The 15,481-nt window shown below is 43.7% G+C and overlaps 1 protein-coding gene across 3 annotated transcripts in view; it reads left to right on the top strand.

The window, feature by feature from the left end:
* FGF13 (fibroblast growth factor 13) overlaps window positions 1-15,481 on the top strand; it is a 575,233-nt gene that overhangs the window by 42,083 nt on the left and 517,669 nt on the right. For 2 of the 3 annotated variants that reach the window (XM_052662897.1, XM_052662898.1), the window contains exon 3: window positions 9,112-9,249. The exons of the other annotated variant lie outside the window; for it this stretch is intronic. In XM_052662897.1, coding sequence (XP_052518857.1) covers window positions 9,112-9,249 — 138 coding nt within the window. The remainder of the gene's footprint in view (window positions 1-9,111; window positions 9,250-15,481) is intronic. 3 annotated transcript variants of the gene reach the window in all.

The raw sequence follows: 15,481 nt of genomic DNA, 5'->3' as shown, positions 1-15,481 counted from the left end.
TTGACATACTCGATTTGTTTCTTCAATCTTAGTCCTAGGTCATCAAAGTAACATGGTGAATAAAGTGAAGAAAGAGCCCAAACTATCAGGGGTCCTGAGGATGGAGGTGTTAATCCAAATGGCTTACAGGTTTGAGAACTATGAGAAGAGAGATTGGGGCTTTTCTTGATCCTCTTCTGTCTATTTATTGTTTATGGTGTGGATTTTTTGTGCAGTGATGTTTTGGTAGAAATAATGGGGTTTCTCTGTGATGGCCTCCATGACCCTTCATCCCTGCATTGGGAGTGGACTGTGCCTTCCGGTGACTTTTTGCAGTTTATCTCCATTTCCTCTTTGCTTTGTTGTATGTCTCTCCCCTATACCATAAACTTCTTGAACTCAGAGACACTGTCATTCATCTCTGGATGCCCAGTACCTAGGACAGAGCCTGGCCTACAAAGAAAATACAGTGAATGCTTATTTGAATAGAAATTTGACTCCTTCTGTCATTTGGAAAAACTTTAACTTCCTAGTTAGTCTTGGAACAATTTGACATTTTTATTTGTTTTTCTCTGTTTCTTTGATGTGTGAGACATGTCTTCTGTTCAGGAGCCCAAGTCAGGTTTAACTATGTGGCAATTAAGTTTTTTTCTTTTCCTCTCAATCCTTTGTGGGGAGTGTGAGAGACAGTTGCTAAATACTTAGCATGAAGTAGAGGAAATATCCAGGCAAGGACTTCAGTGTTGACCACTACGCCACCCCTCTGGGGCTCTTCCCTGGCTTTTAAGGGCCCTCATGGCTCAGACGGTAAAGAATCTGCCTGCAGTGCAGGAGACCTGGGTTCGATCCCAGGGTAAGGAAGATCTCCTGGAGAAGGGAATGGTTACCCACTCCAGTATTCTGGACGGAGAATTCCATGGACAGAGGAGCCTGGCGGGCTACAGTCCATGGGGTCACAAAGAGTCTAACATGACTGAGTGACTAACACATCATCGGCAGCCCCTTTGAGCATCTTCACTGGGGATCCTCTCTCCTCCCAGCCCCTCCAGAGATGGTTGGTATAGGTCTTGCATGTGGCTTTGGATTGGGCAGCCAGTGTCGTGCGTGCTGTGTTTATATCCAGAGCACAGATTTTCCACTCTATATATTGGCTCCTAAGCCTTGTTTTTCATGTCTCCTACCATCTTCAAAACTTTCCCAAGCATCTTTATATGTTTCCTGAAATAGAAATGTCCCCATGTGGACTCCAGTTTCTAATAAAGGCCCTGAAAGTGAAAGTGCAAGTGACTCAGTCAAGTCCAACTCTTTCTCCCCAGGCCAGAATACCATAGTGGGTAGCCTTTCCCTCTGCAGGGGATCTTCTCAACCCAGGTATCAAACCCAGGTCTCCCACACTGCAGGCAGAGTCTTTACCAGCTGAGCTACCAGGGAAGCCCAAGAATACTGGAGTGGGTAGCCTATCCCTTCACCAGCGGATCTTCCTGATCCAGGAATTGAACCGAGGTCTCCTGCATGGCAGGTAGATTCTTTACCAGCTGAGCTACCAGGGAAGCCCTAGCTTTGTTTAATATATTCTGTTGTGAAGGCCCTACATTTGTTTAATATATTCTGTTGCCCATTGATGAGCAGAGATCGTGCAGATACACTTATTGTCAGGTGATAGACAATGCTTTAGAAACACATGCCTGAGAATCTGGCCACCATTCATTCAGAGAGTACCAGCCATATGGCAGGCTCAGTGCCAGGCACTGCAGAGACACTGAGAAGGCAGAGAGTCGCTGTTGTCACTCCCTTGGAGCTGACAATGGGAAGGATGGAGAGCTGGGGAAGCTTGAAGAAAGGGTACTGACCTTGTTGAGTGGTAATTAATGGTGGGGACAATACCCTGATACCTGCAGGTAAGCAAGGGTTCCTGAGTTGATGAGAAGGAAGAAGAATGTCTTGGAAAGTGGGAATAGTACATGCAGAGGCTGGCAGACAGTGAGAACAGGGCATATCTTGAGAACCAAGAAGTGATGGGAGTTCAGGGTTCCTGGATCAGCAAGTCAACCTAGTGTCAGGCTAGGCCTTACGTGTGCCAAGTTACATTGCTCACGTGGCAGTGGACATTCTTATTGATGTCCACCTCTTAAGAAGCAGTTTCAAAAATATCATTTCTCTCTGCGTTCACAAGCAGGTTCCCTGATTGGAAGAAATATATGAAAGACAAATCACACAGAAGTCAAGCAGGCTCATAACAATATACATGTTTAAATGCCTATTGTGAACAAACTTACGGGATACAGTCTTTTTAAATGAATAAAACTTGCTAGATTTTAAAGTAGAAGCTTCTTTGTTGTTGTTAATGTTGGTTTGTTTTTTTTTTTTCCACCACCAAAATTTTGTTTCCATGGGTCACCATATGGTCAATCCTTTTGCATACTTTTGCCTGCCACTCCCCTCTCTGGTAACTGCTCTTCTGTTCTCTATATCTATGTGTTACTGTTTAGTTTGCTCATTATTTTCTTTTTTGTTGTTGATTAGTTTTTTAGATTCCACAGATGATGGATATCATGTGGTATGTCTCTGACTTGTTTCACTTAGCATAATGCCCTCAAGGTCTTTCCATGTTGTCACACATAGAAAGATTTTATCATTTTTATATCTGGAAAGTATTCCATTTTATATGTATCACATTTTTCTTCATTTATCTGTTGATAGTCACTTAGGTTGCTTCCATATCTTCGCAATTGTAAATAATGCTGTTATGAACATAGGGGTGCATATATCTTTTTGGATTAGTGTTTTGTATTCTTTGGATACCCAGAAGTGGAATTGCTGGATCCTATCATTCTGAAGAAGATCAGCCCTGGGATTTCTTTGGAAGGAATGATGCTAAAGCTGAAACTCCAGTACTTTGGTCACCTCATGCGAATAGTTGACTCATTGGAAAAGACTCTGATGCTGGGAGGAATTGGGGGCAGGAGGAGAAGGGGACGACAGAGGATGAGATGGCTGGATGGCATCACTGACTCGATGGACGTGAATCTGAGTGAACTGCGGGAATTGGTGATGGACAGGGAGGCCTGGCGTGCTGCAATTCATGGGGTTGCAAAGAGTCGGACACGACTGAGCGACTGAACTGAACCGATAGTAATTTTATTTTTAATTTTTGAGGAGTCTCTATATTGTCTTCCATAGTGGCTGTACCAATTTACATTCCCACCAGCAGTGCACAAGGGTTCCCTTTTCTCCACATCTTCTCCAACACTTGTTATTTTTTGTCTTTTTTATAGTAGCCATTCTGTGAGGTGTGAGGTGATATCTCATTGTGATTTAATTTATTCTGTGCTGCTAAGATCAGAGGCCTTGGAGTTTTTTGAATCGTTGTCTCAGTGATCAGAGATTCATATATGTGTTTGCAGTTATTAAAAAAATTGATAACAGGAGTGGGAACCTCAAAGCTATCCAGAATATGGATTATTTAGCAGTCAGATACTACCAGTCCAGAAAGCAGCTTAATTGACTTTATTCATACAGACTTTATTAGTACAAACTAATATGGCTAGTATCAATAGGTCATGATTTTTTATTAAGTCAAGAAAGACCTTTTGTATTTAACAAATAACATCATTCTTGAGAGTTTGGGGTATGGCCAGGCAGGAGGCAACTCATTTCTGACTCCAACTTACATCCATGGTGACTTTCAACTTCCACTTCAGCGGTTGCAGAAAAGTAAATATACTTTCACAAATTTTACCCAGAAGTTGCCACATAGAAATTTCAGGAGAGTTCAATGTATTTCACTTATCCGTTCATTGAATGCGTGTTAGGTGTCATCTCTGTGTCAGGCTTGATTCTAGGTGTTGGTAATACAAAGGTGAACAAGCTACAGATGATCTCTTGCCCTCATAGGGCTCACAGTCTAGTGGGGAAGATACACAAGGCCAGAGTCGATGGAGATAAACACAGCATGAGCAGTGCTGTAATAGGAGAAGCCCAGGGAGCAGTGCGAGCCCAGAGCAGGGCAGCCAACTCAGCTTGGAAAGGGCAGGGATGGCTTTCTGAGGAAGGAGACCTTTAACTGGGATCAGAAAAGTGTGTGATAAGTTGGCTGGGCAGAGAAGAAGGGAAAGAGAATTTCAAGCAGCAAGAACAGCACATCTGAAGACAAAAAAGGGAGGGGATGGAGGGAAGGGAGAGGGGGAAGGAAAAGAAGAGGGATTGCAAAAATAAGTGTGAATAATTGAATAACATTCGTTATGACTAGAGAGGCATGGGGTGTACCTGGAAATGTAGGTGGGGCCAGTGCAGAAGGCATTGAGGGTTTTATCAGGATGAGGAGTTTGAATGTCATTTTTCAATGCATTGGGAAACCTTAGGAGGGTTGCGTGGTGGAGAGCCTTGTGACCTGATACGTATTTTGAAAAGCTCTGGCTGCCTGGGAAAGCAGTGGGAAGCTGATTAGTGGTCCAAGCTTAGACTCAGTAAGGTAGGAATGAAAATGGACGATGTCTAAAGATCTAAGGGCACTCTTCAAGGTGGGGAGGAGACTGGGTTTAATGTTAACAGTAATGAGTGGTCCATTTACATCTCATTTAATTAAGGGGGTGAGAGGAGTACAGAATGACAACCCTCATATTTCTGGAATCCACTTCCATCTCTAGTACTTAGGAAGTATGTGATTGGACAGCATCACTTCTCTCTGAATCTCCTTCTCTTCATCTCTTTAAGTTTCCCCAATGTGACTGCAGAACTGTTTTCAGCTGTGATTGATAATGACCTTAATATCATATCATTTACTTCTAAGGTATATAGCAGACCCTCAGCAACATTGGGTAAATAAATGAACTGACATTGGTCAGCCACCCCTCATTTCTTATGCAGGCTCAGTTTCTGCTTAGGTGCATGTTAGCACTTTTGGTCTCTCTTATCTACGGTGTACTGATGTAAATATGATTTTAAGATGAGGACTAGACCAGTCAAAAGTGGAACTCAAACCTTAGAGGATATGTGTCATAATGTTCCCCATATTGCACCGCTACCTGAGGACTGCTTTGCTGGTATCATTTATTACGTGCTTTACTGTTAGCTTTTTTTTGCCTCACTTCATGGCATGCCAAACTTCCCTGACCAGGGATTGAACCTGCACTCCCTACAGTGGAAGCGTGGAGTCTTAACTACTGGACCACCAGGGAATTCCTTGCTTTGCTATTATCTTGCCTTTCTTTATTTAATGAAAGAGAAAATCACTTCAGAACTTCATATCAACATTCGTGTCTGTAATATGTAGAGGATAATGCTAGATCCTGACTTAAGATTTAAGGGTGCTGTAATTAACAAGAAAATAGCTTTTGAGCATCTAGTGTTTATAATATACCATTCCCCTAAGAACTTAAGGGTGGTTGTTATTGCAGGTGGGCTAAGGCAGAGAAGCCCCTGAAGAGCTCTTTCAGAGAATCTGTGTCCTGGCTGTGGTATATATACTTACTGTAGTGATGGTGTGGGCTGGACTGGGCTGGTGGGCTACAGCTGTGCTGGGAATCCCCCTGCTTATTCCAGAGGAGAGACTTCGCTCGTGCAGTATCACACAACATGGTCTTGTTTCAGAAATGCCAGATGTAAAACCAAAGCTACAACTGGTAAGAAGCTCATCCCAGGTCAAGGGAAATACATGGGCATTGGTAATACTATTGACAAAGGCTAAATTTTAAGGTCAATACTGTGAAGTCACTCTGCTGTGGAATCAGGGGATTGGTGTCTTCTGAAGAGAAGAAAGAAAGGCTGGTATCAGATAGTGGATTGAAAGAAATACTTCCTTATGGACAAGTGTCCAAGTATATAAAATGAGATGAACTTCTAGCAAAACAAAATTTTATAGAGTTCATGGATTTTGTGATTTTTGCCATAATGAATAAATATCATCTTTTACTATTTTCTTATTGTTTTTAGAAAATAGCTATTGGGACTTCCCTGGTGGTCCAGTGGTTAAGACTCCGAGCTTCCAGTGCAGGGCGTGTGGGTTTTATCCCTGGTCTTGGAATTAAGATTGCACATGCTGCATAGTTCAGCCAAAAAATAAAATACATATTAAAAATACATAAATACAATCTATCCATTAAAAAAGGATTTTTTTTTAAATAAAGAAAATAGGTATTGCCAGCCCCTGGAGGAAGGCATGGCAACCCACTGCAGTATCCTCGGCTGGAGAATCCCATGGACAGAAAAGCCTGGCAGGCTACACGCCATGGGGTCGCACAGAGTTGGACATGACTGAGCAACTAAGCACAGACACACACACACACACACACACACACACACACACACACAGGTTGAACAAGTGTCACAGTGTACTCAGCAAACCCTGGCCCTGTGGCTCGTCCAGGCTTGGCCCCTGTGAGATATGAGTTCTGTATCACTGAGTCTCATTTGATGAGTTTTCCTCCAGTACTAAACAAAGTTAGTACAGGTACTGCCCAGGGCCAGTTTCACCTGTGTGTGAACTAGAGCTAAATGCTTTACATTGAGGCTCTAATGGTGAGAGTTGTCCCAATAAAGTGTCCTGGAACATGTGTCTTGAGTGCTTCCTTTGAAGAAGACGGTCCTGCTAAGTCAGAAATGCTTAGTTGAAGAAATAAAGAAGTGTGTTCTTTCTGAAGTAAGGGTTCAAGTTGGTATGGAAAAATTTTGTTTAACTTGGAAAGCAAGGATTTTCTGTATAACATTCATCCACCAAATACATATTGAGTATGTGCTGTGTGCTAGGCAGTGTTCAGGCAGAGGTGATGGAGCACCAACTAGAACTGAGATCCCCGCCCCCCTGAGCTTACACTGCTGTGCACATGTGCATGTATGTATATGTGTATGTGTATACTGGGGGGACATACAACACACAGAATGGTGGCAGTCGGAGTTGTTTTTTTTTTTTTACTGAGGTCCTTTCTGCATTCCTGGATACATTCTGGGAGGCAGAATTTCAAATGTAGTCTATGGTTAATTTGAGTCTATAAAGTACACAAAGAGCTTTTTAAATTGCAGTCTCTAAAGTGTGTGTATGTGCATCCATATAATAGCCACATGGATTAGATTGGTCCGTACCGGTTTTTACATCTGCTTTGGTGTTGAAAACCACTTGCTGATTTGCAGATGCAAGCATGCCAAGTTTTCGTTTCTGCAGAATGCCTGAACCATTCTGATATCTTGAAAGAAGAGCATCTCCTGGGTCTGGAGATCAGCTGGACTCTTTGACTCCTGAAGTTCAGAAGGAGTGGCAGCCATGAAACCAGCTGCTCCTGAGGACCTGAAAGGGACGGGGAGAGCAGCGTTGGGCCACTTACCTGGAGTAGTGAATGGAACAGAGGTTCTTGCTTAGTATTCACTGTGAGTTAATGTTGGGACTAGTCAGTGCAGATTTTTCTTCCTCTCTCCACAGTGCTGTGCTTAACCCTTGCCTCTGGCCAGTAGATTAGGAGGGAGGACCCAGTAGGTCTAGAGAGGGGAGCTGATCCTACCAGGGGGAGACTACCAACCCAAAGTGAGAAGTGGTTGCTCCAGCCTCTCTTGAACAAGATCCAGGCGGATACCTGTTGAGTGTGACCCGCCTGCTGATATATGTGACGGAGTAGGGAATGGGTGTATGGGTTCAGGCTGCAGATCAACCAAGTGTCCATTAGTTATATAAAGATTCGAATAGGATGGGGGTAGGGAGGAGGGAATGCAGTGTGTTTGTGGAAAGAAGACAGGAAATGAGTGCCATTGGGTGAGCCTCTTTGTCTCCCTGGGTCTTAGTTTCCTGAGCCTGTACAATGAGAATAATAATATGATGCACCTACCGAACCTTGTTGGAGAATAAAACGAGATGTGCATGCACGCAGGTGAATGAGATGTGGCGCATGAATGCAGGTGTAGCACTGTAGCTATTAAGCGTGCCTTTAGAACTGGTTTTTCCCTACACGGCCTTTATTGGTGGAAGATTGTTCAGCCATACAAATGACACGTGGCCTTTTGTCAGGAAATGCCCCCAAATTAGCGTTATTCACATTTGAAGTCATCTGTTGGCTTCCTAAGTGTTCATCTCCCAGATAATTTCATTTTAACACCTTCTCCACTGCACCGCAAGGGAACCAGTGGACAATTTATTGTTGACAAATAAAAGATAATGTACTGTGAAAGCGACAGGTACAGATCAGCAGGAGAACTGTCATTCAGTGATGGAAATACTATAGAACGTTTAATACTATATGTACTAGAACAATATGCAATTTTGAAGAAACAACCTTATGACATTTCAATTTATTTTACAGAAAAGATTGATGGTCCTGTTGAAGTCCAGAGTTTGGATGTTTTTCACTGAGGACAATTTAGCATATTTAGCATTTGCCTTCCAGTGTGGCCTTTCAGGCCTGACCCTTTGATATTTAAGTGAAGGTCCCCCCTAAGACTGCTCACCAGAGTAACTTTTGCCATGTGGACCTTTAACATCTCATAATAAAGAGATAATAGGTTACAGTGGTGAAGCGTGCAGAGCTTGTGCCTTAGTTTTCTCATCTATAAAATGGGAATAACAATAATACCTACTTCATTGGGTTGCTGTGTGGATTAAATCATTTAATTTATATAACACTAAGAATAGTGACACACATATAGTGAGCACTATATAAATGTTTGCTACTGTTGTTATTGTCACTGATGATAAACTCTCATCACTGAGATTAGATTGGCTTAGAGGGTTTCTGTCTAAAGGAAAAGTCTGAATAAAGTCTGGATTGTGTTAGAGAAGGAAGAGGAGATGATAATGAAATTCCATTTAGTAAGTAACCAACAACATCTGTCACAAATGTTCTTCCCCATCTCACCCACTGGGCAAAGCTCTTCAGGTCTCTTCAAGGCCCACTTCAAACATCCACCCTCCCTACCTTCTCCCTAAACCAAGCAGATGATTCCCATTGCAATTGCAGCACTTTATCCAACAGATGATGTCGTTTATCACACTGTGTTCTATTACCTGTTAATGGTCTGTCTCCCTCACAGGCCATGGGCTCTGGGAGAGGGGGGACTGGTATAATCAGAGCATAGTACCCTGGTGCACAGCAGATGCTCAGTTCAAGCTTGTGGATTGGCAGACGGGAGCTGGGCAGGCCATTTCTCTTTCAGGGCTGCCCTTCTTTTTGGTTGCTGCCTTCAAGATTAGACAAGAACAAGCACCAGGTGCCTGCGATCTGCTGTGGGGCCAGAGCCCTGCGTCTCTGCAGCAGACAGTGGGACCTAAAGAAAGCCATTGGCGTGACCAAGGTGAGCGGCGGGGGCATTGCTGGGGCAGGAGGGCAGAGAAGAGGCAGCTGGAATGACAGTCCATCTCTGCCTTCTTGGGGTGGGGGTAGGGGTGCTTTCTCTGAGCCCTCCAGCTTGACTGAGTTCATCGAGGGCAGGGCTGGTCTCTCTATGGCCTTCTCAGGAGCCCCCAGACCGACTAGCTGCTGCTCCTCCAATGTGTTCATAAGGGGTTTTATTGCATAATAGGGCTTCTCTTGTGGCTCAGCTGGTAACGAATCTGCCTGCAATGTGGGAGACCTGGGTTCGATTCCTGGGTTGGGAAGATCCCCTGGAGAAGGGAAAGGCTACCCACTCCAGTAGTCTGGCCTGGAGAATCCCATGGACTGTATATATAGTCCATGGGGTCACAAAGAGTCGGACAGGACTGAGCAACTTTCACTATTGCATAATAAATAACTAATAATAGTACATCAGCCATGGTGTGTTTGCCTGTCTGTTCCTCCATAGACTGTGAGCCACAGGACGGCAGGGACTCTCTTGGTTCTGAGGAGCAGCCTGGGGTCAGTGGCTGTTGGGCAAGTCAAAAACAGAATCGCTTTATCTTTCTGCTGCTACTTGAGCAGTCTGCTTGAATACTGTGGAAAAGCGTATCCCGTTATTTATCAGCCATCTTTGTGTTTTAACTTGCAGAATACTGTGGAACCATTCTCTCTTTCATTGGGCACCTGGTCCATAGGAGGGCTTCAGTGAACGCTTGGTGAATTGAATGGTACTTGAAAGCAGCACGGCCAAAGAGTTCTATTTTCTGGGTGACCCTGGGCAGTCTTTTACATAGTAGCAGTCTTTTACATAGTAGTCTCTTGGGGAGGGGTCAATGTGCAGGCTGTGCAGTTTAGAAGGGGTCGGGGCAGTGACCGCACTGGGTCACACAGTCATCAGCTAAATCAGGTGGCCTCATTGTGCACAATCTTCGAGTGCATCTGAGTTGTGTGTCCACCCCGTTGTAAGGCTGATGCACATATGGTGACCATACCTTGTTTGAGATCCTCTACTTGAGAAATTAAGGAAACATATGGTATCTGCTAGAATGAGATTCCTCATCCAAGAGAAACAGAACTAAGAAACAAATTTAAACCCTAGTAGTTCAGAAAACTCAATTTCTGGATAGTAGAATTTTCACAGTGACCACCCAGGCTTGGAGCAATTTGTGCATGAAATGCCCTTAGGGAACGTGAATTCTAGAAGATCATCTTTTAGGTAAGTGCCCAGCACTGGTGCCAGTCTTTGTAAGGAATTTCCTCTGTTGATATAAGACCTGGTCTTCGTCCCCAAAGAGGTTGCATTCTCATTGACCTTGGGAGGTTATGTCTGAAATGAAAACAGTGGGCAGCTTGGAAGGTTAGAAACCATAAAGCCCAGCTGTCCATTTTGTACCCTGAGGTGGGAAGGTGGGAAGCCTCTGTGAAGGGGAGAGACTGGGAGGAGACCAATCAGGGGAGCAGAAAGTGCAGTCCAGGTAGGGGCAAGGGGGAGACAGGGATGGAAGTAAAAATGATTGTGAATTGCTGATGGGTCCAGCCTGAAGGGAGCTTCATTCATTCCTCAGGTATAATTCATTTGATCAGCTGCTTTGAGCTCAGCTCTGTGCTGCATGCAAGAGAACAGAGACAGATGGGATGTTGTTGCTCTTGGTACCTATGGGGACGCCCAGGGAGTGTGTTCCTTTACTCATCAGCCATTCATGCTTTCATCAGGCATCTCATAAAGGTCTCATTTGCGTCTCACTCCAGTGCTGGATGCTGGACATACAAAAATAAATCCAACCAAAGAAGTCCAGGACCCTCTGTCTTCTAGCTGGACACATACTAAAGCATACAATCAGCCATTTACCATTTGCCAAGTGCTTTATCACAGAAGAGGCAGGTTGCATACCTCAAAGCAATCCTGCGAGGTTGTTCCCATTATCCCATCTCCTGGATTAGAAAACTAAGGTGAAGAGACATTAATCGATTTGCCTGTGTTCACGCTTCTAGGAAGCAGCTGAGCTAGAACATGAACCCACTTCTGGATGTTTTTCTTTATGTCCTGGAATCGCAGGACTGCCTGACTTGGAACTGTATGACCAGAAATAAAGTTTGAAATCTGATGGTCTGTGGAAAGAGGTGCATCTTTTCCTAAAGAAATGAAAGAATGATTTCTCTGAATGGGAAAATTGCTGCCAACTTGGATAAAGTTATGAAAAGTTTGAAGACATGTCATGGGAGGGGACCACGTCTGGGTGCGTCACTACACTAGTCCACTATGAGATGCTTTCCCTGGGTCTGCTGTCATTTCCTGCTGTTCTTTCTTGCCTAGGAGCTCAGATGCAGAGGACTGCCTCCTGAGGACCAAGGTAGTCTTAATATTTGGAGAGGACTTTGAATAAAAATGAGAACTTACCAGGCCTTAACTCTCATCCTTCCATTCAAAACTCTTCCCATTCACACTGCTCTCAGGGTCGCTATGATCCATTTCTTTCCCAAATGACCAATGCTAGGCTGCCAACAGGCAAACCAGTTAGCATCATGGAATACTGATCATAGAGTTAAATGTTCTGAAAGTAAAACTATTGTGAAAAAGTCGCTTATGGTGTCTTTCGCTTGCATGTGTCAATTCTAGATCTTGTTGGCTTGCAATTTATACATGTATTTTAAAAAGAAAGACTCTGTTAGGTGGTTTGTGTGATAGATTTCTCTTTCTCTTTCCTCCTTTACTTCCATTACCTCCCTTCTTTCTATTCTTTTTTCCTTCCTTCCTTCCACTAAGTCAATAATTTTAATATAAGGAAATATATATAGGATTTAGGAGAAGGAAATGGCAACCCACTCCAGTATTCTTGCCTGGAGAATTCCATGGACAGAGGAGCCTGGTGAGCTACAGTCCATGGGGTCACAAAGAGTCGGACATGACTGAAGTGACTTAGCACATATAGGATTTAGATCATCAGTGTGCAATTTAATTCCTCATGCTTTGCTACAGTCAGAGGACAAAGTAGGGAGATAACTGGAATGGGTTTGTGGCCAAGAATGAAAGGCATGATTATAGACCTGACACCAAAATTATGATTATAGACCTGAAAACCAAATTATGCAGATTGAGACCACATGAAACACATGGTATAATGTTTTTGTAGCATGGTTCACTTGATCTTTCTCTGAAGCACTTAGATCTGAAGCTGACTGAAAAAATTGTATATCTGGTAATGACATTCTGGACCTGGCCACCTTGAGGTTTTCATGAAGAGTGTCAAACTTTGCAGTAGTGTGCAAATTCCTGTTGTGACAAGATGGTGTGGAGTGTGGGCCTATAGCTCTCCATTTTTGATGGGATGGTTGGCATGTTCTCTTGAAAATACCTGTATAGAACTCAGCCACATTCTCTCTGGGCCTGTTAGAGCCAAAGAATTAGAAATGTGGATGGGTGTGGAAGTCTCCCCTGGCAGTCTGGTGTCAGTGGTGTACCCCATCCTTTCTTTCTATTTTCCTTGTCATCATCCTAAGCTTGGTGACCTCAGAGATCAGCCCAGCTCTCTACAGTTGAAGGGACTGAGGCTGGGAGAAGATGAAGGACTCGCCAAGGTTTTGTGGTGTAGCAGAACAGAGCTTCTGGAATTGCTTTCCAACACTCATATCAGTTGCTCTTTAAAACAGTTGGATGAGGTAGGTGGTGCAGGTTGTTTTGTTCCATTGTGCACAGGAGATATTGGAGAGCCAGGGAAGTTACACTGCTTGTTAATGGTCCAAGAGATAGTCAGGAGCATTGCTGGGACTAAAGCCTAAATCTTCTGATTTCTAGTAGGATACTATCATGCCTCTGAATCCTTTTCTTTCAGAGCAGACATTTCTGTTGTGTTGAGTTTGGCAAAGGTACTTCCTACATTGTTTTTTGACACTACTATTCACTGGCTTTTGCAAATTGCCTTAGATTGGTTGTTATCTATTTAAATTGGTAAGTGTTTTGTTTCTCTGCCTTAGTCCATTCGGGCTGCTGTGAACACAGTGCCACAGACTGGTGGCTTATAAATAAGAGACATTTATATCTCACAGTCTTGGAGACCAGAAGCCGAAGATCAGGGTGCCCGCACAGTTGGGTGAGGGCCCTCTTCCGGTTCCAGATGCTTTGCATTGTACTCACAGGGCAGAAGGGGTGAGGGAGCTTTCTGGTGTCTCTTTATAAGTAAGGGCACTGACATCATTCATGAGGGCTCTGCCCTCATGACCTAATCACTTTACAAATGCTTCACCTATGACTGTCACCTTGGGGGTATTTGATGACAGCAGAAAAACACACAACTTGTAACTGTGTTTTATCTGGGGACCTTATTGAGGATGAAACCCAGGGAGACTGCTTCTCAGAGAACTTGAGGAACTACTCTGAGGAGGTAAGGGAGGAGCCAGGATATATAGGAGTTTTTGTTGGGGAACAAGAAATCTTTCAGTTAGAATTCAAAACATTAGGCTAATCACAAAAAAAAACAGACATCTCAAGTGAATGATTTTAGTGCTTTTCTATGTGGGAGAAGTTGCAATTGTGGGCTCATTGAAGTTATTCTTTAGAATATGCATCTTAACCTTCTAGGGCCAGTATCCTGGCTTTTTCTCCATCTGCAGTTCCCCTCAGGGCTCACCATGGGTGGACGGGGGAGGTGGTTGCAGTCAGTGGCTGGTGGGTTGGTGACTGGCAGCATTCTTTGTTAACTGGAAAGGCAGGCAATGGTTTATGGCCCCAGCATTAAGTTGTGAACATATGAGTTTTGGGGGGACACAAATATTCAGACCATTGTTGTCATTCAAGCACTCAACCGTGTCCAACTCTTTGTGACCCCGTGGACTGCAGCACACCAGGCTTCCCTGTCCTTCACCATCTCCTGGAGCTTGCTCAAATTCATGTCCATTGAGTCAGTGATGCCATCCAACCATCTCGTCCTCTGTTGTCCCCTTCTCCTGCCCTCAATCTTTCCCAACATCAGGGTCTTCAGACCATAGCAGTAATTATATCATTATCTGAGGACTGGGGATAGATAGATTTTATACCTCTCTTGAATCCCCCTTATACCTGTGCACACTTGATGAATATTTGTCGATAGACTGATAGTAGAATTCAACAGGGGACTGGTGTATGTGTAACATAAATCTGAAAATTATGTCTTTTGGTTCCTAGCGCAGGATAAAAAAAAATCACGGGTAATAAAATTTGCAAGTCTCCTAGCCTAATCAGGTGTTATGTAAAATATGTATCTTGATTTGAGAAAATCTGTCTGCCAGCAGATTCTGACTGCTGGAACATGAATATACAGGTTAATTTTTGGTTGCACCATTCTGGCAATGGGGCTGGTGGAACACCATCTACATTATTCACAGAGCTTTCTGGTGTCTGCCAATAGTGAACATGTTGATCCTGCTTCTCCTTCAAAGATTTCTGTCTTATGGGCTTTGTGCAGAAGTCTCACTGAGTAACAACCTACTCCATAAACCAGAACCTTGAAAACCAAGAATGGATCAAATACTTGGTTTGGGCTAAGAGCCAAGAAACCGGAAGCCAGATTAAGCAAGGGTGAAAAATGGAGAGAGGGCAGGAGGAAGGAAGACATGGCAAGTGTAAGCTATGTGAGCAGGAGTCTGGCACAGGATCCATGTGGAATCAGGACAAGGCTGCTGTGGGCCTGGCGGATTGTCCTCCCCCCACATGACCTGCTGGACAGAAAGAGTTGAGTTCCTTTGCTGAAACTACCCTTCAGCCTGCTGCACAACTAGCCCCAAAACCATCGGATTAATCAGAGAACTTTCTACTCAAATTGAATTTGATATTAAAGGCCTTCCCAGGTGGCTCAGTAGTTTAGAATCTGCCTGCCAAGCAGTAGACATAGGTTTGATCCCTGGGTCGGGAAGATTCCCCCCTGGAGAAGAGAATGGCAACTGACTCCAGTATTTTTGCCTGGGAAATCCCAGAGACAGAGAGGAGCCTGACACTAGAGTCCGTGGGGTCACGAACAGTCAGACACAACTTAGCGACTGAACAGCAAAGTAAAATAACCACTTTAAAACCATTTCCACTGTTTATGAAAGTGTATAGGATATTTATGGACCAGTAGGGAATTTAATACCAGTGAAATACAAGTGCAGAGTCATATCTGAGTTTTTATGTTGGGATCATATCTTGACTGAAGCTCGTTTTAAACAACTCTAAATAAATTTAGGACCCACTGGGGGCA

Source organism: Budorcas taxicolor, chromosome X, assembly GCF_023091745.1.
Source record: "Budorcas taxicolor isolate Tak-1 chromosome X, Takin1.1, whole genome shotgun sequence".
NCBI lineage: Eukaryota > Metazoa > Chordata > Mammalia > Artiodactyla > Bovidae > Budorcas > Budorcas taxicolor.
Note: the sequence above shows the minus strand (reverse complement) of the source record. Positions and strands in the feature narration are given on the sequence as shown.